The 24064-nt window shown below is 39.7% G+C and overlaps 1 protein-coding gene across 1 annotated transcript; it reads left to right on the forward strand.

Moving 5' to 3' along the window:
* Positions 1 to 3915: 3915 nt before the first annotated feature.
* LOC136879261 (DNA polymerase delta subunit 3) lies at positions 3916 to 20607 on the forward strand. Its single transcript, XM_068229007.1, has 3 exons — positions 3916 to 4142; positions 10091 to 10267; positions 19818 to 20607. The coding sequence occupies exons 1-3, from the start codon at positions 4109 to 4111 to the stop codon at positions 20048 to 20050; spliced, it is 444 nt and encodes a 147-aa protein (XP_068085108.1). The 5' UTR covers positions 3916 to 4108; the 3' UTR covers positions 20051 to 20607.
* The last annotated feature ends 3457 nt before the right edge of the window (positions 20608 to 24064 follow it).

The following is a 24064-nucleotide window of genomic DNA, read 5'->3' on the forward strand; positions in this document are numbered from 1 at the left end:
ATTTTTGGAAAATCCAATTAATGCGAGGGTGAAAGGGGGGGGGGGGGGTGAATTTTTAAAATGAGTGCATCTATATCTCAAAAGTTTTAAAGTTTAGAGATGTAAAAATTAGTATTTAGAATCTTCATTAAAAATAAAGGAACACGTATTTCTTTGTTTTCTCTAAATCCCAATAGGAGGGGTGTAAAAGGGTGAATAATGGGTTGAATGCCTTTAATGAGGATACATATATCCCAGAAACTGAAGATATTACAGAACTGAAAATTTGTAAATGGGATCTCCTTTAAAAATATAGAAACACGTATATTTTTGCTTTTGGAAATTTCAATTAATGGCGGTTAAACAGGAGTGGCAAATTGGGGTGAATTTTTTTAAAAGACTATATCTACAGAATATCTGAGAAGCGTAAAATGTTACGGACATAAATAGTGGGTATTTGGAATCTCCTGTAAGTGTAAAGAAACATAGGTGATTTGTCTTTGGAAACTCCACTAAAGGGGAACTAAAATGGGGTGAAATTTTAAAATGAGACTTTCTACAGTATATCTCAAAAAACTTAACATATACAGAAGTGAAAAATGGTCATTTTTTATCCTATTAAAAATAAAGAAAAGTGTATTTTTAGTTTTCGGAAATACAACTTGGGTGTGGGGGGTAAAAGTGACTGAAAATGGTGTTGAATTATTTTAATTAGGCTACTGATATCTCAAAAATGAAGATGTTACACACGTGAAATTTTATTTTTGGAATCTGCTTTAAAAGTAAACAAACACGTATTCTCGGAAAATCCAATGAAGGGGATTTGGAGTGTTAAAGAATAGAAAAAAATAATTGACTTAATTGTATGAGAATACATACATCTAATAAAAACTAAAGTTGTTACAGACGTGAAAATTGGTATTTTGATCTCCTTTAAAAACAAAGAAAAGCGCGTTTTGGGGGGAAACAATCTTGGGGGGGGGGAGTGAAAAGGAGTTGAATTCCTTTCATGAGGACACATAAATCAAAAACTGAAGAGGTTAGAGTGGTGATAATTGGTATTTAGAAGATCCTTTACTATTAAAGGAACAAGTATTTTTTGCTTTAATATCACTTTGTGAGGGAGGGGGGGGGGGGGGGAGTGTGGAAGGAAGTTAAAAACGTGAATTATTTTTAAGGGGATACTTATATCTCAAAACTGAAGGTAATAAACGTGAACATTGGTATTTGGAATCTCCTTTAAACATAAAGAAACACGCCTTCTTTTAATTTTTTGGAGGGTGGGGTTAAATAAATTTAACGGCGGTGGGGTGTAAAAGGAGGTGAGACCAATTGATTTTACTGTTCTTAATGTACTTATAAGGAGCCTCCGTTGCTGAGTCGGCAGCGCGCCGGCCTCTCACAGCTGGGTTCCGTGTTTCAAATCCCGGTCACTCCATGTGACATTCGTGCTGGACAAAATGGAGGCGGGACAGGTTTTTCTCCGGATACTCCGGCTTTCCCTGTCATCATTCATTCCAGCAACAATGTCCAATATTTCATTTCATTTGTCACTCATCGATCATTGCCCCAGAGGGGAGCTTCGGCAGCCGGCACAATTCCTATTGTCGCCGCTAGATGGGGCTTTATTCATTCCATCACTGATCCTGTCGAATGATAGGAAACAGGCTGTAGATTTTCGATGTACTTATTCTGATCATAAACCGATCATTTTTAATCTTTCCTGGGTTCTTTTTCAACAGCCGTATTTTCCTTCGGAGAACGTTCTTAGATTAGAGTAGATTCTCCTGGCATACAAATAAAAATTTAAACACATTTGAAATAAATGATAGGAATGAGATTGGCCGTCAAATTGTTCACCTCTATAATAAGGTCAATAATACACGGAGGTATGTCATTCGTATCGCCAGAAATTCCGCACACTTGCCTACGCGCAACAATGGTGCTGCTCACACTGTTAGCAATGACAATGGCAGCAGATGTATTTTACCGCCAAGTAGCGGTCTTGCATATTGCTGTGGGGTCCAGAACATATAATAATAATAATAATAATAATAATAATAATAATAATAATAATAATAATAATACCTAAATTCAATTAATTTCAACCACCCTAATAATAATAATAATATCCTGGACCGTCGTCAACATGTGCGGACCGTGCTGGAAACGGGTCCTGGACGGGTAATGACTACGATTGCAGTCCGGCCGCCGGTTTAGTACCGCCAAGGCACCTAAGAGGACACCACGCCGGATCTCCTCAAGGATTTGATCCACATTAAAAATGCTTATATGAAAGCATGGCTAAGATTTAGGAACCCAACTGACCGAGTGGAATACCTGGACCTAGCCCGGGAAATACGAAATCGATTGCTGGAAAGAAAGATTGAAAAATGGGAGGAACGTTGCCGTAATCTCTCAGTAAACGAGTCAGATCACGAATATCGGCGGGTTGTATATAAAACGGTAAGCATTCAATTATAAATTTCAGTATATTACCGTAGCGAAGCACGGGTATCTTGCTAGTTAGTTAATATATCAAAGCAGTTTCTCAGATCGCTTACCGCTTTTAGTATCTCTTCTTTCTTCTCATTCTTAAGGTAACCACCTGTTTCTGTAATATTAACTATCATTTTGAGAGCGTTCTCAATCCGTGTTTTCATCTGGTCTGCCATTGCTTCAAGAATGTGACGTCATCAGCCATCTATTGGATATATGATCGAAGATGTCCTGGCAGTCCCAAGAGGGGGAAGTGAAATCATACGACATTACGATATCATGTGAAGAGAAGCATTCAATTATTGCGATATTCCGGAGTTAAAAAATCAAGTGTTAAAGGAACTCGCAGAACGGATTGGCAATATTTCCCTATTGAGTGTATAAAGTTGCTTCGTGTAAATTACGTGTGAAGAACCGGGGGTGCTGCAGTTCTGCAGACCACCCACTAAATCCGCCACTGGATAAGAGTAAATGAAAAATCACCGAAAGAGATCCTATGATTCAAAATACACTGATAAACTATCATGCAATCGCATAATCTCCCCAATTATTTATATAACAAATGTTATCATTTCATCAAGATTATTATTATTACCGGTATTGGTGATTTTAATGTTTCTTTGACCATAATTATTACAGGTGCAATGGAGACGACTGTGTTATTATCAGTCACGTTTCTTGATTTATGAGGCTTAACCAGCATAAAATCGGCATTATTAGAAATGCATGTTATTGGTATATTTTGTTGAGTTTATTATTTGCAGCACAGTGAAAATATTTTCAAAACTATTTCGGACAAATATTACGGAGAAAAATTAAACTTGTGTAATTAGAAGACAAGTACGGTAACTAAAATAGGTTAACAACATGGGACCCATTCACGTCACCGTATCGCATCCGGGAGATAGTGGGTTCGAACCCCACTGTCGGCAGCCCTGAAGACGGTTTTCCGTGGTTTCCCATTTTTACACCAGGCAAATGCTGGGACTGTACCTTAATTAAGGCCACGGGCCCACGGCCGATTCCTTCCAACTCATAGTCGTTACCTATTCCATCGTCGCCGAAAGACCTATGTATCTGTGTCGGTGCGACGTAAAGCCACTAGGAAAAAAAAAATCACCTTATCGCATAACTGATACATAAACACATCAGAATATCACACATATAAAATGATACTTAACACTTTTCATACAAAGAGGAACGGACATATTCCTACAGAATTGCATTTATCACCATCTTCAATAGTTTTAATCAATTAATAATAAGGAGCACGCTTAAATGGGGATTCAAAAACACTCCGCAACGCTCTGCTTATGGAAGACCGCGTTGTTTTGCCCAACAGCCTACATCAGCTGATTGCTCAGAGCTTGTAAAGAGCGCCCTCTCTACCTATTTCTATGCTTGAAGCAAAAAGCTCGAGCGTGGAAACAAACGACACTCGTTCCGCGGGTGTGAAAATCTTGATAGCCGGGCTGAATTAATTATGTTTTAGTTCTTTTAATGGTACCAGTTTCGAATCGTTGTGTACAATGGTGCTAAAGTGTTGTGTGCCCAACTGTAAGGGGAATTACGACAGTGATAACAAGGTGCACGTATTTAAATTCCCGAAAGATGTGGTTATGCAGCAGAGATGGTTATGTGCAATTCCAAGACAAGTTTACGGAGTTAGTAATGACTATTAGCGCACCTGTTTAGTGATAGATTTTGTCCGTGATTGAGGAGTAAGGTGGGAGCTCTCCCGGGTCCGGCGAAACTGTCAACTGAATGGAAATGAAATCTGAATTGAATCGATCGATATGAATTTTCTAAACCTCGATTATCTTAAGCCAACAACTGTGCCAAACACACACATTATATAACATTCCTCGATGCGAATCTTGTTCCTAGCATGAATTCGATAGTTTGCCTTTGCTGTGTAAACAACAACAGCGCTAGTACGGCTAGTACGTAAAGTGTACGCCAGATGTCTCACGGTGATGCATAAGCGATTCACAGTTTGTGTTTCAAAGGTTGCTGATACGAATCTCGAAGATTGTCGAGGCGAGATCAAATACAGGCAAGATCTACCGTTTCAGTACTAGTAGGGTGTCCATTTATCACTAAAAGGTGCGCGAAAACTACTCTACTCAGAGGTGAGTAACCATCAGTATTGTCCGGTCCCGCGGTGTACGGGGCAATGCGTCCACCTGTCACCCGGCGGCCCCGGGTTTGATTCCCGGCCGGGACAGGGTTTTTAAATTGTAAATGATTAATATCTACATATCAACAGCTGTTGCATGTGGTTTAAGGCATAAAATAATTAGATTTATTAGGCATGTGTAAATGCATGAAGTTGACTCACAGTGGTATCTTATTACTTATTTTGTAGGTATGCCCCAGACATTTCCAAGCCAGTGATGTTTTGTGGGAAGTACCGGTAACTGCTACTGATTCATCAAATACTGGAAAACTTTAACTGCTCCTCTTCCAAGACCATGACTGTCTGAGAAGGCAGTGCCCTTGTTCATTATATTTATCTTCACATTCTGCCAGTTCAAGAGAAGAACCGGACAAAAAGAAACGTACCTAGAATAGAGAGGGAATCTGTAAACAGAGTGATTGAATTCTTAGTTTTGAAAAATGTTACTGTTAGAAATAGTCATCATAATGTTATTGACAGCCTCAATAGGGGCAGTTTGAAATATCCTGCAGAAACAGCTGTACACTTACTGAGATACACATATGTCATCATAAAATTGTTGAAGCTAGAAAGAGAGAGAAAATTTCTTAGCTTAAATAATCGTAAGAAGTATGTACCGTAACTGAAGTGATGCTGAGAATTGTTCTCTCAGCTGATGAATGAATACTGTAGACTACAGGAATAAATGCAGGGAGCACGTTTCAGAAGATTTGTATTACAACATTATTTGGAAGTGTAAAAATATTCTAATAAATAACTACTGAAGAAACAAAACTAATGAATCCACAAAACCTTGTCTATATTCAAGAAAGTCTTTAATTTTTTTCAAAATAGGTACCAGTACGGTATGTACTATACTCATGTAATAGGCAAAAATATGTAGGTATTTTTGCATTACTAGCATGCTTGATATATGATGTATATGTTGTTCACTGAAATGCTAATGTGTTATCATTTAGACATAAGCTTACCTACAGACCAGGTGAGTGTTTATGCCCCTCTTCCTTTAATATCATCAGCATGCACAAAAGATGGTACAAGTTTAGATAATCTTATTATTTTTGCAAAATGGAAGTCTGTAAATCAGCAGCGGCTGCTGAGGGGAACTGGTGGAGGGGCACACTACCTTTTCACAAATTTACGTTCTTACTAAGCACACATGAGTAAAGAAATGCATAGCCGGATACACATCACACAATGTTAAATACTTGATCATTACTCACCTACTTCACTGTCATCTTCTTCATTTTAAGAGAAACTGTGGAATGAAATGTTGGTGTCCATTCGAAGAAGGCAGCGATCCAGACTCTTCATCACCCTAAGTATCTTGAACTATTTAAATGTACAGCACCTACTGTCACTAAAGTATCTTGAACTATTTAATGTACAGCACCTACTGTCACTAAAGTATCTTGAACTATTTAAATGTACAGCACCTACTGTCACTAAAGTATCTTGAACTATTTAAATGTACAGTACCTGCTGTCACTAAAGTATCATAAACTATTTAAATGTAAAGCACCTACTGTCATTAAAGTATCTTGAACTATTTAAATGTACAGCACCTTCTGTCACTAAAGTATCTTGAACTATTTAAATGTACAGCACCTACTGTCACTAATGTATCTTGAACTATTTCAATGTGCCTACTGCCACTGAAGTCTATCTGAAATACGTTCACAGCGCTATATACATTATGGAACTACCGTTGGAGGGCCTTGTAATACAGAAGTCCATTCAAATTACTGTACCGACTGATAGGCCTTCTACTGAGTCTACAGGACGAATGAAGTACAGTCTACTCGCCCTGGCCATACAAATGAATACGGTAGGGCCTTGTTCAACGACCGCAGTGTTATCTCTTTATTTAAACACGAATTCCATTCTTCTATGCCTTAAATTCACAAACTTAGAAATGACTTTATCGTCAAAGTCAGGCATATCGTAAATAAGGTCTTTCGCAATAGAAATCATTGCCAGAGCAGATAGTCGTTCTTCGGTCATTGTGTTGCGCAAAAATGTCTTAATACGAGCCAGTGTCGAAAAACAGCGCTCTGCTTCGGCTGTGGACATGGGTGTTGTCACAATTATCCTGAGAAGCTTTAGCGTTTCTTTGAACGTTGATTTCAGATTATTTTCTAAAATAAAAGCGAGAAGTGGTAGAGCTCCTTTCACTTGCCTGAAATCTGTCCGTTTGTAAATCACTTCTAATTCCGTCTTTAGCCTTTCTTTCTGCAACATTGGATAATGTAACACAGTAGAATTTAATACATTTTGTGGAAAGTTTATAGAGAATTTGTCAAACGAATCTGAGTACAGTAGTGTTGCAGCTTCAATGTACCCAGTAAATGCAAACCTATCATACACCTGATTCATTACAACGTCACATACTTCTTTCGCTGCAATGGTCCTTGTGTCACTTACTCTACGTCTTTTATCGGAATTATTGTAGTCCGTGAGGTCACATGAAATTGTATCTATTTCTTCACGTTGTTGTGCTACGCACTTTGCGAAGTCAGAAATAGCCTTTTTTATTTGGACTGAATCTGTTTCGCGTTTTTGTAGCTGATTGTACAAAATGTCAACATGCGGCATTAATTTGTGAAAAATAGACAACCAGAACATGAATATGGTATCCTCAAGAGCACGTCGCAGTCCACTGGCTTCATTTACGCTAACAGACGTTTTACCTTCTTCTTCTATTCTACGAAAGCACTCGATCAGTTTATCTCTATTCTCATAAACTATATTCACCGTACGAATGTTGTAGTTCCAGCGAGTAGTGATTGTCCGAGGGAGTCTAGTCTTCATTATTTCATTCAATAGGTCACTTCTGTGAGACGAGTTGGAAAAGAAAGTTGGAATTGCGGACAGGTTACAGAAAAATAATTTGACTTGGGGACTGTACGAACAAGCCTTCTGCATTGTCAAATTTAGCTGGTGTCCATAACAATGAATGAAATGTGCATTAGGGTAGTGTACTTTCAATTTCGCCTGCACACCCCCTGTCCTTCCGCTCATTACGCTGGCTCCGTCATAACTCTGACAAATAAGTTTATGTGGTGTGTCCCTTAATATGGGATTAATTTGCTCTAACAGACATTGACTCAATCCATCCGCTGTCCTGTCGGTTGGATTCATGAACCCCCAGAATCTTTCATGGACGTGACCCTCTAATGCATATCGAAAAACAAGTACCAATTGGCATTTGTTTGAAACATCCGTTGTTTCATCTGCTTCTATTGCAACGAATTGGGATTCCCCAATTTCTGAAGAAATTTGTTCCCTGCACACATTTAACATACAGTCAAGAAGCTCGTTCTGAATGGTCTTTGAAGTGCCTTTAAATACAGAAGCTTTGGCCAGGTGTTCTTTCATAGCAACGTCTATTTCAGCCGTAAAATTAATGAGGCCTTTGAAAATTCCAGGATTTAGAGAATTTTCTGTCTCATCATGGCCACGGAGTGCCACTTCAAATACGCCACAGAATTTTATGCACTGAATAATTCTGCGTAATATGTGCCTATTTTTCCTAACCTGATCATTGTGTTTGTTAATGGATTGGCGATAAGCAGAATCCAGTTGAGTCACTATATTAACTTTCCCTAGCACAGCTAATTCCATGCATGAATTGATATGTTGGGAGGAACTTTCGTGTTTTTTAATTTTTTCTTTCAAGTGTTTGAGATCTGTTACTCCGGTTTTCGTCCACGTCTGGTCATGTCCGAATAACATGCACGGAAAACAGAAAAACGCATTCCTTGAATCACAGCCACACAACCACTCGTATTCTGTATACACCCCTGGCTGGAATCTACGTCGATATTCACGCCCTTTATATTGTCCGACTTGCTCTAGTTGTAAATGAGGCGTTGGTCGACCGAGTGTCTTTATCTCAGTCTTTTCCGTTAGGGACAGTTGAGAAAAAGGTCTATTTAAAATATTACTCACAGAATTCATTGTACGTAGCCTAGATGTTAATCATACCTGTGTGATATACCTTAAGAGACTCTTCATAGGGATTCTGTATGTCCGCACACAAAACACGACAGATTTACTTTTAACGACACCACACTAAATATTACGAGATAGGATACTGACTAATTTCATTAGCCAGTACAGCATGTTTATCAGACCGCAGATGACAGACTTGGAACACGATGTTCTGCTCGGCGCGATAAGCCTTCGCGTATTTTCGTAATCGTAGCGGGCTGGCTTGGTAATGACCCAATCTCCCATTCAGTGCATGTTAAAAATTAGTTCGTTCCACGCATGCGTGAACGAAAATTACGTAAGAAAGAGTCAGCAGCTAAGGGCACAGGGCCCAGCATGACCAGCCAGCGTAGAGCCCGCCGGAGGAAGCAAAGTACGTGTATGATGAAAACATTGACACTCTAGCTGCATGCGGCGCCTAATATCAAAACTGAATGTATCACCATTCAAATTGCCAGTATTTATAAAACCATGCATTAACAGTTACTTAGCCGGAGGGGCACGTGCCCCTCTGCCCTTTAGAACGAGCCGCTACTGCTGTAAATGCATGTTAAGTTAGTGTATCATAATATGTTTGTAGTACTGTCTACATGTTAGGCCTAAGCTGATATTATGTGTTCTCTTTTGATTTTAAAATCATTCAATGCCTATTATTATTATTATTATTATTATTATTAAGGAAAGAGCGCACAAACGTATCTATTTAATGCCTATTCAGTACCTATTTAAATTGAAGTACGGTATGTTAGTGAAATTCTATTCTGTGTGTTAGCAATTCGGCCTGGATTAAGTTAACATTGTACAATGCCGTCGTGATTTAAAACAATGTGTTGTTTATCTTCAATGACAGAGTCTCTAAAATACGGCTATAACGGCATTATGATTCAATTTCCTTTAAAATTTAAACTTTATTTGTTGGTAAATAAATTATTCCATAGACTAAAAGTATTAAAATCATGTTTGTGTGCGACCATGTTTCTACTAACATTTGTTTTAGAAAGAGTGTGGTCTGCAATAATACTTGGTTATTGTTATTGGTCCTGTGTATATGTTTTCATATTTGTTGTTTGGTGTTTTTCACACCCTTTAGTGCACTTGTTATTTTATAAGCCCCAACAGAAAATATTTATTCTCTCATTTTTTCACACTTTCTCTCATCTTGGGAAATGGTAGATACAGTTTTCACTGTACCCATGGATACACGACATAAAATGCCTTCATGTTGGAAAAAATCGTATCTAGTGTTTCCATATACCTGTTGGATAGTTTTTATTCGCATATTCAGTAGTACGTTTTCTTGCTTAACATGTTCATTTTTGTTATCCACTACAGAAACATCTTAACGAGGTTTTACTATATTGTCCTGAGTGTACTAATCATATTCCAAATGAAACCTTGTTTGTGGATATATTAGAGCCCTGTTATTTGTATTACCTGCAGACATTTTTGTGAAAGAAGAAGACGAAGGTGAGGAGGAAGAAGATCGACAAGACCTGGTGCCTGAACCTGATGACAGTGATATCATACCATCCACACTTCAGCAGGAGCCAAATAGGGGACGCAAATGTAAGAAGAAAATGGTGGATCGCACTTTCGTAGATGAAGAGGGTTATATCTGTAAGTTCTTCTGTCCTGCTTTTGTGAAACAGCCACTTGCTTTAACACTCAAATGTGCTATTTATTATTTCTTTCAAATGTTATGGTTTCCAAAAGTACCGTAATACATTATTATCAGAAAAATAGTTAAAACAATTATTTATGTCAAAATAAGTATTTTATTTATTTGAATAAGTCAGAATGTTAAGAGTTTTGAATATTTTACATACTTACTGTATATGCAGAGCTGTATGTTTACTGTAGCTACTGCCACGTTTCAGTCTTAGGGATGTCCTTGCTCATGGATTCTCTGAGATAAACAATGTTTTAATTGTTTCACCTGAAGTATTTTACTCCACTCCAGCTGATTAGCAAGAAAATTCATAGAATAAGAGATTGTTAATTTTTTGCTACACTAGCAACACCTTCCCGCATCCAGGATGGTGTACGTAAAAGGAATCCCAACCAGCTTCTCAGAATTCTTGAATGTTTAGTTGTTTTATGTAGGATCAAAGAAAGTCTGATACGCCAAATCCTATATTACCTATCTGATAGTAAATTTGATGGTCGTCTCCATCCGATGTATGTGCCGTCAATGTTATTACTCCAAGAATCATTGCCTTAAATCTAAAGTATCTTATACTACTGTAGAAATCTATAAATAAACTTTCAGTTTAATTTTGGCTTACTATCATTTATTAAGAATTAATTTAAAAATCTAGGAAGAGAAAATTAATGTAATGTACTTAACATTCAAAATTGAATGCTTGATAACCTTCTAGTATGTTCAATTCATTTGTTGATGATTATATTTTATCTGTGATTTCTGCTTATTATCAATGAAATAGGCTAAAATCTCCTCTTATTTACAACAGGAAAAAGAATTAAGTTTCGTTACGATAACGTTCTCTCAAGTTAATATACTTCATTATCTGAAATATTCTTACAGTTCATTAAAACATAGAGCTTAATAACTTTATTCTTGAATTATCTCATATTATTTTTTCTCGTTTCACAAGCATCAGGAAATTTGATAAGTTTCTTGTTCTCTTTTTTAACCAAATATATGCTGACAAATTAATACTATTCTATCATTCATAATTATATCATCAAATTACCATTCCTGTTCCGAGTATAGCTACCATAAAGTCTGGTTTGACATATACAACCTTAAATAATTATAATTAGAAATTATATCTCGCGTGAAATAACTAACGTTAGGGAAAACTCATACTTGAAGACATAGTACTATATCAATCCCGTACGTATTCTTATATGCTGTAGCAATGATCCTCTGTGATAATCTAATGATGCCATGATTTATTTAAAAGAATGTAGCTATTTAACAGAATTTCTACTTAACATGTCCAAGTACAATAAACGTTTGCTTTCATAGGGATACCCTTAGATGACCACGACCTATCATCCTACTTCATGAAGGTTAAACTATACGTTGCCATTACTATAATGCGTGGATTCTCGATATCATACAATATTACTCTGTTAGTGGCATTTGCGATCCTAGTTTTGTGTCAATCGTTATGTACATTACTCTAAACCTTCCATCTCTTCTTCCATTTCATCGTAATGAATGAAAACCTACAACCTGTTTTGCAGTCTTTGACCGGGTCAGGGATGTCATGAATGAACCATATATAGGCAATTAGTAAAATGGGGTCGCCACTCCCAAGGTGATTTTATTGATGACTGATAGATGTTATGAAATGAGAATTGAGAGTGTTGCTGGAATGGAAGATGACAGGGAAAACCGGAGTACCCGGAGGAAAACCTGTCCCGCCTCTGCTTTGTCCAGCACAAATCTCGCATGGAGTGACCGAGATTTGAACCAGGGTATCCAGCGATGAGAGGCCGACGTGCCGCCGTCTGAACCACGGAGGTTTTTCATTTCATCATAGTATATCCTTTGATTGAAGAGCCTCCCTGGCTCAGGCTGCAGCGCATCAGCCTCTCACCGCTGGGTACGGTGGTTCAAATCTTGGTCACTCCATGCGAGATTTGTGCTGGACAAAGTGGAGGCAGGACAGGTTTTTCTCTGGGTACTCTGGTTTTTCCTGTCATCTTTCATTCCAGCAACACACTCCATTATCATTTCATAGCATTTATCAGTCAATCACCTTGGGAGTGGCGACCCCATTGTACTAATAGCCTATATATGGTTCATTCATTACATCCCTGACCCGGTCAAGGACTGCAAAACAGGTTGTAGGTTTTCATATCCTTTAATTGAATCCATCTTTCATTTATTTCCTATAATAACCTTATGCCTTCACAAATTATCCATTTCAACTCATATTCCTTCTTATTAACCTCAATTTTTCATAATAACGACTTCCTTCCATGCACAATTAATCTTATTCCCATATACTATTAACATAGGATCAACATCATCTTAATTCATAATATCATTTATCCTGTCAGATGATGTTTCCACCTCTCATAACATCTTATCTTATAACAACAACGTATTACTTCTTTGCATTCTCAGAGTATATCACCTACATTCCTGTCATTAAAAAAAAAAGGGTATTTGTTCGGGGCGTCGACCTATAGAGATCTTTTGCCCCTAAATTCCTTTCATACTACTACTTGGGATCTATATAATCTCAAAACACATTCTTACAAAAACTTATCTTATTTCTGTCTGTTCCTGGAATGGCCTAGGTCTGGTTCATTTTCTGCAGCTGGGAACGATCCTTGTGGTTGGTGGCTGGGTAAGCAGATGTTCTCTGCGATTCGGGCTTGTCTTAGTTCGGCTCAGGTAACCTCGGGTAGCCTGTCGACCATCTTCATAGTGGGATACCATCTTGAGAAGCTCGATTATGAAATCAGAATACATAATTGATATCAGCTGACACACGTTAAAAATATTCAATGCCTTCTAACTAATCAACTATTTCTCTTTATAAATTTCTTGGGTTGGTCTCTTATTTGTATGCTCAGACCTTCAATATGTCAGCAGTTATCACAAAATTTACATTAAACTGGTCTGTTTCACAAGTTTTGGCAAGATTAATGCGTTATTGTAGCCTCTTTCTTCTTTGGTCGTATGATTTTAATTGGCGTTTTATAGCTTGGTGGTCTTCAGTCTTGTTACGTATTTAAGATGGATTTACGTGTTTTCTATTTATATTTTGCCTCGTTTCTTAGACAACTCAATGGATCACTACGGTTAATATGCTCCTTTTGTTCAATTATCTTCTTTTACAAAGTTTTTATCGGAATAATTTTGTCTCTTATCTCCGATACATCCATATGCTGGGATTGCCAATGAATTTGTCATTTTTTTCTCAGTGTTGGGTCTTCTTAACAATCCATATCCCATGTTTTTGTCTTTACACTGCCATCATGATTATATATCTTTCGATATTATGTTAATCTAGACTTCTGTGACATACAGTGTAATTATTCAATCTACTTAATCTTGTTACGGGTAATCGCGTTTACTCTGACTTGATTGAAAGTTCTCTTTTGGAATGGGATAATGGTACACTAGCAAGTTTGTCTGCAAGGTAGAAGTAAATGCACACTTGTAAACTCATGAAGCAGATATAACAAGCAAGTGTATTTTCCTTTGCACATATGCAGTGCTTTCAGTGCTGTGCATTTAAGAGGTAATCCATGAGGATCATACCTGTGATCATTTTATTGCATACAGATACACTATGTGATCAAAAGTATCCGGACACCCCCAAAAACATACGTTTCTAAACACTATGTGATCAAAAGTATCCGGACACCCCCAAAAACATACGTTTCTAATCTTAGGTGCATTGTGCTGCCACCTACTGCCAGGTACCCAATAGCAGCAACCTCAGTAGTCATAAGACATTGTGAGAGAGCAGAATGGGGCGCTTCGCAGAACTCACGGACTTCAAACATGGTCGGTGATTGGGTGTCACTTGTGTCAGAAGTCTGTACGTGAGATTTCCACACTCCTAAACATCCCTAGGTCCACTGTTTCTGATGTGATAATGAAGTGGAAACGTGAAGGGACACGTACAGCTTGAAAGCGTACAGGCCAACCTCGTCTGTTGACTCATAGAGACCGCCGACAGTTGAAGAGGGTTAGTGTAATAGGCAGGCCTCTATCCAGACCATCACACAGGAATTCCAAACTGCATCAGGATCTACTCCAAGTACTATGACAGTTCGGCGGGAGGTGAGAATACTTGGATTTCATGGTCGAGCGGCAGCCCATAAGCCACACATCACGCAGGTTAATGCCAAACGACGCCTTGCTTGGTATAAAGAGCATAAACATTGGACAATTGAACAGTGGAAAAACGTCGTGTGGAGTGACGAATCATGGTACACAATGTGGTGATCCGATGGCAGGGTGTGGGTATGGTGAATGACGGTGAACGTCATCTGCCAGCGTGTGTAGTGCCAACAGTAAAATTCGGAGGCGGTGGTGTTATGGTGTGGTCGTGCTTTTCATGGAGGGGGCTTGCCCCCCTTGTTGTTTTGCATGTCACTATCACAGCACAGGCCTAGATTAATGTTTTAAGCACCTTCTTGCTTCCCACTGTTGAAGAGCACTTCGGGGATGGCGATTGCATCTTTCAACACGATGGAGCACCTGTTCATAATGCACGGCCTGTGGCGGAGTGGTTACACGACAGTAACTTCCCTTTCATGGACTGGCCTGCACAGAGTCCCGACCTGAATCCTATAGAACACCTTTGGGATGTGTTGGAACGCCGACTTCGTGCCAGGCCTCAATGACCGATTTTGCTACCTCTCCTCAGTGCAGCGCTCCGTGAAGAATGGGCTGCCATTCCCCAAGCAACCTTCCAGCATCTGATTGAACGTATGCCTGCGAGAGTGGAAGCTGTCATCAAGGCTAAGAGTGGGCCAACACTATTGAATTCCAGCATTACCGATGGAGGGCGCCACGAACTTGTACATCGTGTTCACCCAGGTGTCCGGATACTTTTGATCACATAGTGTATGTGCAAAGTGTTAATCTAATATTGTTTTAAGTAACATACTCTTGTTTCCACTAGAGGTAAAGTTGTAGTAGGAGTGAAATAAAATAACATTATCATACTGTCGTAGTAACAATAAAACGGTCTCACCGGGCGAGTTGGCCAAGCGGTTAGGGGCATGCAACTATGAGCTTGCATCTGGGAAATAGTAGGTTTGAATGCCACTGTCGGCAGCCCTGAAGGTGGTTTTCCGTGGTTTCCCTCCCGTTTTCACACAGGCTGTACCTTAATTAAGGATAAAGCCGCTTCCTTCCCACTCCTGGTCCTTTCCTATCCCATCGTCACCATAAGACCTATCGATGTCGATGCAAAAAAGAAAAAAACCAGGGTCAGATATGAAATTTGACTGTATGAGTTCAGAATACAGAAAGCTGCCACATTCTATCATTCTGTACGTCAAATACTTCAGGATGAAATATTTCCGCTAATTTCCAAGATCATCTTGTACAAAATATACCTTGTACATATAACGACGTATGGTCTGGAAGCAGCTCAGCACTTACCGGATCAACAAAGAGTCGTCTTCAGGCAACAGAAATGGAGTTCCTCTGTTCTTGTCTACATAAAACAAAAAAGGATTAAGTAAGCATTGTGGGTATCCAACAACAACTTGGATTAGAAAGAAGCTTGCTGTATAGTCTCAAAGTGAAGAGGCTGCAATTTTGTGATCACATAAAAGGAATGGCTCCCCACAGGACTCTTCGAGCATATTTTGACTGCAGTGTTCCTGGGAAGCGACCAAGAGGTAGACCTCGTGATGTTTGGGAGAAGCAGATTTTCAATGACCTTGAAATTAGCAATGTAAACTGGCATCGCATATATGAACAATATCTGTGGATGGACAGGACAAACTGGAGGGAGCTCGTACACAACCGCACCCAGTTTGCTGGAGCGAAGAAATTATGATGATTTCAGTGTTGAAATACACATAGGGAAACGTCTCAAATTGATATATTTCTTAAATGTGCAGATTATCTACAATCAATACACACCTCTTTTAAAATAAGTTGGGCGTTATTAGAATCACGTAGCTCTGAGTGTGCATTCGGGAGATGGTGGGTTCAAATCCCACTGTTGGTTCGGTTGGTTTTCCATTTTCACAGCGGGCAAATGCTGGGGCTTGCTACCTTCCCAATCCTAGCCCCTTCTCATCCTTGTATCACCCAAAGTCTTTGATGTGTTACGACATTAAACCATTAGCAGAAAAACATCTTTAAAAAAACACGAACCCCATTGCACAACAACCCAGGAGGGCCATGGCTAGAGGCATGATTTTTTTGCATTAATTTTTGAACGATTTTGCAAGAAGGATACTAATTTTCGTGTTATTTCGGAAAAATAGATATTGCCTTATCGCTTTAATTTCGCTTTAATGAAATTCCAAAATTAATCATTAAAGGTTTCATTATTGTGATTCTGAATTATTTATATGAATGACAGATGTATAAATTACTAGTAAGCATCCAATATTATTTCATTTTACTCCTGATTATGATTACATAGCACTTCCATTACAGTATCATCGGGCCATCCTACCCATTCCTTACTTTGTGAAAAGATAACATAGCACATGTTACAATGGAGCTCTCTTTCATTAGTCGTCTCCGGTCATTGACACTCAAATTGTACTTCGAAAAAAATCACTCTGAATCAACATATGAACAGGGAACACAAATAGACTTTAAAACAGAATTTGCAAATTTCAGGTGCATTAATTTTAATGCTAGCAGTGACTGAATCATTTCAACTTGATGACCGGGATTTTTTCAATTTGTTTTCGCAGAATATCTTTGAAAGCAAGGTACACAGCAATAATATCCGACTGCTTCAATATTTTAAAGCCAGGCAATTTTTGTACTTTTTCACTCAGTGACAAAACATTTGTATAGTTAGATTGAATTACATTAGTTGGATGAAACAAATCATTCAAAAGATCATTGATTGTGGAGGTTTAATTGATAGACTGTACATACCTGGTACATACTTTTGAAGCCATTTCCGGACTGCAGGGTCGTCTACCTTCTCCAGCGGGATGTTGGCTTTGAGTAGCATCGCTGTTGTTTCGTGAATAAATTATATTTTTTCACTCTTAGCTTTCTTTTGCGCATCTAATGAGAGTTCTATTGTTGCCTGCCGTTTCACAGTTGGAGTGCTAAATTTACGTTCTGAATGTTCCTTATTTTTAAAACAGTGTTGAGACAGAAACTTTTTTCTCCCAATAGATACGAATATTACAAAATTTACACATTAAAATATTGCTTTCCGAAGTGTATAAACCTTCACTCGCAAACTGTTTAGTTCTGCTGTGCACCGTAACACTTGTCGAGCGACCCATCTTTGCTACTGTCTGTGATCACTTTCTTAATTTTACCCGACCACGAAGCCAAAATACACCCGTTAATTATGCTACTTGTAGACGTCATTAGGGATTCCAGGATTGCACAATGGCATGAGGAGACAGGCTGGGGTAGGAGATTACCAGCCACTACAAGAACAACATTCCAAACATTTTGTTTGGCAAGAAGCCTGGAGCCAATCCCTTTTCTTTGATGCCATGTCTTAAGAGATTTTCCAGAACATTAATGATAACATATTTCTTTCCTGTTGATGAATCCTTGTTTGCTCTTCCTTTTCTTTCCATGCATAATCTTGGAACAAAATGTCAAGTTCGTTATTCACTACAGATTTCGCTGTAATATCGCGCTTATTGCGAAATAATTTAATTTCACTTTAAAATTGCTTTAATTTGTGAACATAATATCCATATTTTCATAACCAGAAACATATGGTTCGTAAAGCTATCGCAAAATTGCTTCAAAATATTTTTTGTCGTGTTTAGCGTTAATGCGAAAAAGTCATGCCTCTAGCCATGACCTACCAAGTGACCGATGCTCAGCCCGAAAACCTGCATATTACGAGGTGTCGTGTGGTTGGCACGACAAATCCTCTTGGGCATTATTCTTGGCTTTCTAGACTGGGCTGCCATCTCACCGTCAGATAGCTCCTGAATTGTAATCACATAGGCCAATTGGACCTTGAACCAGCCCTCAAATCCAGGTAAAAATCCCTGTCCTACCCGGGAATCGAACCCGGGGCCTCCCATTAAGGGGCAGGCACGCTACCCCTACATTGCAGAGCCGGCAGAAAAATACATAAGTTGGACTATATCACATTCATTTGGCGTTGACCAGGGAACAGCACCATATATATATATATCTTTGATAGTTATTAGGTCAAAGAGCGTGTATTAACAGATTGATAAAACTATTATACTGGTGCAGGCTTTCATGGCCGTTGTCAGCTGATAAGCTTTAATGTTTCTGCAGAATATTAGGCTGGCTTGATATATTAAGCTTGTCAACATTTTAAGTTCTGAACAGTGGCCCTTTTCAACATGAAATGACAGGAGTTGATGGTCCCTCGTGATTTTAAGGTAGAAAAAGGCTGGCCAGCATCGCCTTGCCTCTCTCCTAGATTGGTGTTACTAGAACCTATGCCATGTGACTCAGTTCATTTATTCTTCTATCGTCTGGAAGCAAGCAACATTCACCAATACTGAGTGAGTTGACCTTGCGTTTAGGAGTACGTAGCTGTGAGCTTGCATTTGGGAGATGGTGGGTTTGAATCCCACCATCGGCAGCTCTGAAGATTGTTTTCTGTGGTTTCCTATTTTCACACCAGGCAAATGCTGGGGCTGCACCTTAATTAAGGCCATGGCTGCTGCCTTCCCAATCCTAGCCCTTTCCCATCCTTGTGTTGCCAGAAATCTTTGATGTGTTAGTGCGACATTAATCCTTACATCGCGTTGACACAGATAGGTGTTATGGTGACGATGGGACAGGAAGGGGCTAGGAGTTGGAAGGAAGTGGCCATGGCCTTAAGGTACAGCCCCAGCATTTTCCTGGTGTGAAAATAGGAAACCACAGAAAACCATTTTGAAGGCTGCCGACAGTGGGGTTCGAACCCACTATCTCCCGAATATTGGATACTGGCCGCACTTAAGCGACTCCAGCTATCCAGCTCGGTTTAGCTGCTTGTTGGTCCATGTTAAAATTGTCTCGCTCAAACAGGAGAGGGCCCCGAGGATCTTTAGTTGTGCATAACTGCTGAGATATATTCCCTGTCTGTCTCTTTTTTTTCTGGTTGTAAAGGCGGTCTTGATATTACGATGCTTTAAAAGTGTAGATGTACTTATACTTTTAGGATTTTTTTCAGTGTATACTCCTTGGAGTCCAGCTTATCTTGAAATTGAGAATAATTGAAGGGATGTTAAATACATATCATCATCATCATCTGTTTCAAGTGCTGTGTGAGTAAGAAACACATTGGGCTATTAATTGCTTCCCTGTTCATGTCCCTCTCTAATATCCCCTTTTTGCGGGGATTGAAGTCAGTCTTTATAGAGATATATTGTAGTGATTTGATGTTAAACATTTAAGCCCAAATATTGCTCATCAGTCTTTAAAGATTACATGCTGTTTTCTTTCTTCTCTTTTGCCTAAAAATGTTCTCATTTCCTGATCTATTGATACCAGACGTAACATTTCTTTGCCACTTTCCAGTTACTAAGAAGGAGTATGTGTACGAGAGCTGTAGCGGGAGTGAAGCCGAAGAAGAAAAGAAGGAAGACACTAAAGTTCGGTTAAAGGGTGCCAGTGAGACTGTGAAAACTGAAGTGAGTGTGGAGCCTACTACAGGAGCTCCTGGCAAGAAAAACAGCTCGCCCAAAAAGAAGCAATCTCCTCCGCAAAAAGCTAAAAAAATGACAATTGCAAGCTTCTTTAAGAAAAATTAATTCCTTTTGCATTCGGAATGAACTGTTGCATGTTATCCCTTTTAAAAGTATTCCCATACATTGACTTGGTGACCTAAAGGAAGTATGAAACTGGATACGTATTATGAGTATCTTTTTAAAGTTGTGAATCCTGAAGGAAAAATAAACCACATTTCTCTATTAATGCAGAGAAAAATGTGTGGCTCTCTTTGTATTTATTTTGAAAGATTTGCAGCATTGTTATTTTAAATTTTTTTGGATAACTTCTGCTGCATTTGAAATATACTGAGATTTTATCTCAGTCTTTTGGAATGTATGTTTTGTGCATGCAATACGGAGGATTCCTTCAAAGTTAGAAAATATTGGTGTACGTAGCACCGTTGAAAGTCGTCCGAATGTGAAACTAGGGAACAGCTGAACAGAATGTTACTTAGTTAATGTTTTCACTATTTTATTACTTGATTGGATTGATGCTACATGACCAAACTGCATTATGAATTTCATACTCGTTTGTTGATAATAACATGTCAGTATTGCTTTTGTAATATAACTAAACAGAATAAATATTTTTGAGGCAGTGTGTTGGGTTTAGTTTTGAATTCAAACACCCTAATCATATATTAGTGCTCCTGGACTAAGTTAAATGGCTGGGCTGAGTGACTTGACGGTTGAGGCGCTGGCCTTCTGACCCTAACTTGGCAGGTTCGATCCTGGCTCTGTCCGGTGGTATTTCAAGGTGCTAAAATGCATCAGCCTCGTGTCTGTAGATTTACTGGCACATAAAAGGACTCCTGCGGGACTAAATTCTGGCACCTTGGCATCTCCGAAAACCTCTTCTTCCTCGGACGAGATCTCCTAACCTCCTCCTGTTGTTCGCGATGCAGGGCCATCAGTTCGCTGGTGGTGATTTCCTCGCAATGTTCTTCCACCAGCTATTGAATGTCCATGTCATTCACCTCCAGCCCCATGGTCTTCCCCAAGGACACAATTTCATCGACAGTCGGCGGCTCATTGTCAGCAACAATCCCCTCAAAGTCACGTTCAAGAACACAGTCAGGCCACAGCTTTCCCAAGCGGAAGTGACAGTTCTCCTGCTGACTCCATCCCAAGCTTTATGGATGATCTTCAGGCAGTTCAGGATGGGGAAATAATTTCTCCAAAACTCTCAGAGGGTAAGGTTTGTTCCTTCTGTCACTTTGAAGCATCGCTGAAATAGTGCTTTGGTGTATAGCTTCTTGAAGTTCAAAATGACTTGCTGATTCATAGGCTGGGGTAGTGGAGTAGTGTTGGGAGGAAGGAAGTTAACCTTAACGAACTTGAATTCCTCCATTAAATCGTCTTCAAGGCCTGGATGATGAGCAGGGTCATTGTCCATAACCAGCAAGACTTAGATCTGCAGATTATTTTCTGAAATGTATTTCTTCACTACAGGACCAAAGACCTCGTTCATCCATTCAACAAACGAACAGGGGAGGGGAAAACATAGACCCACGTGACGCTCGTATTGCGAAATCTCACTCTCTTATCAAGTTACAATTTATTTAAAATGTTTGCTCGTCTTGCGAAATTCTCGTAGACCAAGTTACTCGCATTCCAAGGTTTCACTGTATCTCAACAGCAAACAGAGATGTAAGAAGGTGGTAGTAGAAGAAAAGAAGAAGAATTGGGAAGAATTTACACAAAAAATGGAAATGGATGTAAGTAAGCAGTAAAAGGATGCTGTATGGACTTATAAGAAGTAAGAGTTATCACAAAGCTAGTGAAGAAAGAAGGTGGGGAATTGTTAACACACCCAGAAGAGATAAAGAGAAGATTGAAGGGGTACTTGGGAAGCTATTGAATGTGAATAACTGTACAGGGGAGATAGAAGCAATACAGTGTGAGGACTCAACAACAGAGGATGATATAACAATGCTGGAGGTGGAGTTAGCGGTACAAAAGATGAAGATGGGAAAGGCAACAGTGATGGATGAAATCAGTGTGGAAATGCTAAAGGCTGCTGGAACTGTTGGTATGCAATGGCTGTACCAAAACACAAATGTGTACCAGAAGACTGGAAAAAAAGGGATAATACCAATGTTTAAGAAAGGGGACAAGAAAGTTTGTGTTAACTATAGAGGAATCACACTTATATTGCAGGTAGTTAAAATACTGGAAAGGATATTAGAAAGAAGGATGAGAAGAATAATTTAAGGAGAGTTACAAGAGGAACAATATGGCTTCACGAGTGGAAGATCTACAGTGGACCCAATCTTTAGCCTGAGACAGCTGATAGAAAAGAACTGAGAATATGGAAAGGATCTGGTCATGACTTTCATAGATATAGAAAAGGCATATGATAGTGTCCCCAGAGAGAAGGTTTGGGAAGCCATGGTTAAAAAGAGACTAGGAAGAGAAATTTTAGAAATGGTGCAAGCAATGTACATCAACTGTGTTAGCAGAGTACTGACCCCAGTTGGAAAGACAGAATGGTTCAGGAATAAGACAGGGGAGTATGCTGTCATCTCTTGTTTATTATGGTCATGGACAAAGTTGTAAAGGAAACAAAGGAAGCCTATGGAGATAAAGAGATGAAGATACTGCTATTTGCAGATGATGTGATCTGGGGAAAGAAAAGCAAAGAAGTGCAACAACAACTAGATGTTCTGAACGAAAAAATAGAGAAGTATGGCATGAAAATCAGTACAGAGAAAAGCAAGACTATGGTGATGTTGAAAGGGGAAAGGCAAGGAAAAGGGCACTATGAAGATTGGAAGTCAGAGTCTGGAAATTGTGGACAGCTTTAAATACCTCGGAAGTGAATTAATGCAAAATTCTAGGGTGGACATGGAGATCAGGAGGAGGGTACAACAGAATGATGCATTCTGCCAAAGTGTAAGAAAACTTGTTTGGAGCAAAGAAGTACCAAGGAAAAGTAAAGAAATAATGTACAAAATGTACACTGACTTAGCAAATGTTATGGGATAGTCACCTAATAGCGTGTGTGGCCTCCTCTGGCCCTGTGAACTGCAGTGAGACACCATGGAAGTGAGTCGACAAGTCCCTGGTAGTCCTCTGGACGCAGCTGACACCAAATTGTTTGCAAGAGTGGCCGCCAATGCTGGTCTGTTCGTGGGTGCAGGATCTATGGCATGGAGCTTGCGTTCCAGGACATACCAGATATGCTCTATAGGGTTCATATCGGAGCTCCTGGGTGGCCATGGCAGTCGTTGGACCTCTGCAGCATGTTCCTGGAACCATTCCCAGGCGACATGGGAGCGATGTGGCGGCACGTTATCTTGAAACACCACAGAACAGACTGGGCGCTGGAAGGCCAAAAATGGGTGGAGATGGTCTCTGAGCAGCTCAACATACTGCGTACTGTTCAAAGTCTCTTCCAGAACAACTAGAGGGCCCATTCCATACCAGGAAAATGCACTCCAGACCATAACAGAGACACCAGCGCCCTGAATCACACCTTCGAGGCAGGCGGGATCCATCACTTCATGTGGTCTGTGCCATACACGGTGCCTCCCATCGGCATGTTGCAGTTGAAATCGTGATTCGTCCGACCATATCACGTTACGTCATTGTTCCAGTGTCCATCCCTTGTGAGTGGCGACAAATGCGTGTCGTTGTGCTCGACGACGTTGGGTTAACAGCGGCACCCGTGTGAGGCGCCGGCTCCCATACCCCATAGAACCCATGTTCCTATGGATTGTCCACTGGGAGACGTGTCTAGCAAGGCCTGTGTTGAATTGAGCCTTAATTTGTTGCACAGTTGCCCGTCTGTTACTATTGACAATACGTATCAGATGTCGCTGGTCACGGTCATCGAGGGAGGCTGGACGGCCTGTCGTTCGCCTGTTGTGGACGGTGACACCCGCATTCAACCATTCACGATACACCCTGGATATGGTTGATCGTGTGGAGCCGAATTCCCGCACCACTTCCGAAATTGCACACCACCATACCCGTTTGAACGGTGTCAGCTCACGACGACGTTCCATGTTACACCTGTCACATGCACAGCCACTGCTCACAAGGTCTCCTATA

The sequence above is a fragment of the Anabrus simplex genome, chromosome 8 (assembly GCF_040414725.1).
Source record: "Anabrus simplex isolate iqAnaSimp1 chromosome 8, ASM4041472v1, whole genome shotgun sequence".
Taxonomy (NCBI): Eukaryota; Metazoa; Arthropoda; class Insecta; order Orthoptera; family Tettigoniidae; genus Anabrus; species Anabrus simplex.

What these genes read in the sequence shown, in the direction of transcription:
- LOC136879261 (XM_068229007.1), top strand. Translation starts at nt 4,109, where the DNA reads ATGGTTATGTGCAATTCCAAGACAAGTTTACGGA. An exon ending in TTCCAAGACAAGTTTACGGA is followed by an intron (nt 4,143 to 10,090) that starts GTTAGTAATGAC and finishes TATTACCTGCAG; the next exon opens with ACATTTTTGTGAAAGAAGAA. An exon ending in AGATGAAGAGGGTTATATCT is followed by an intron (nt 10,268 to 19,817) that starts GTAAGTTCTTCT and finishes GCCACTTTCCAG; the next exon opens with TTACTAAGAAGGAGTATGTG.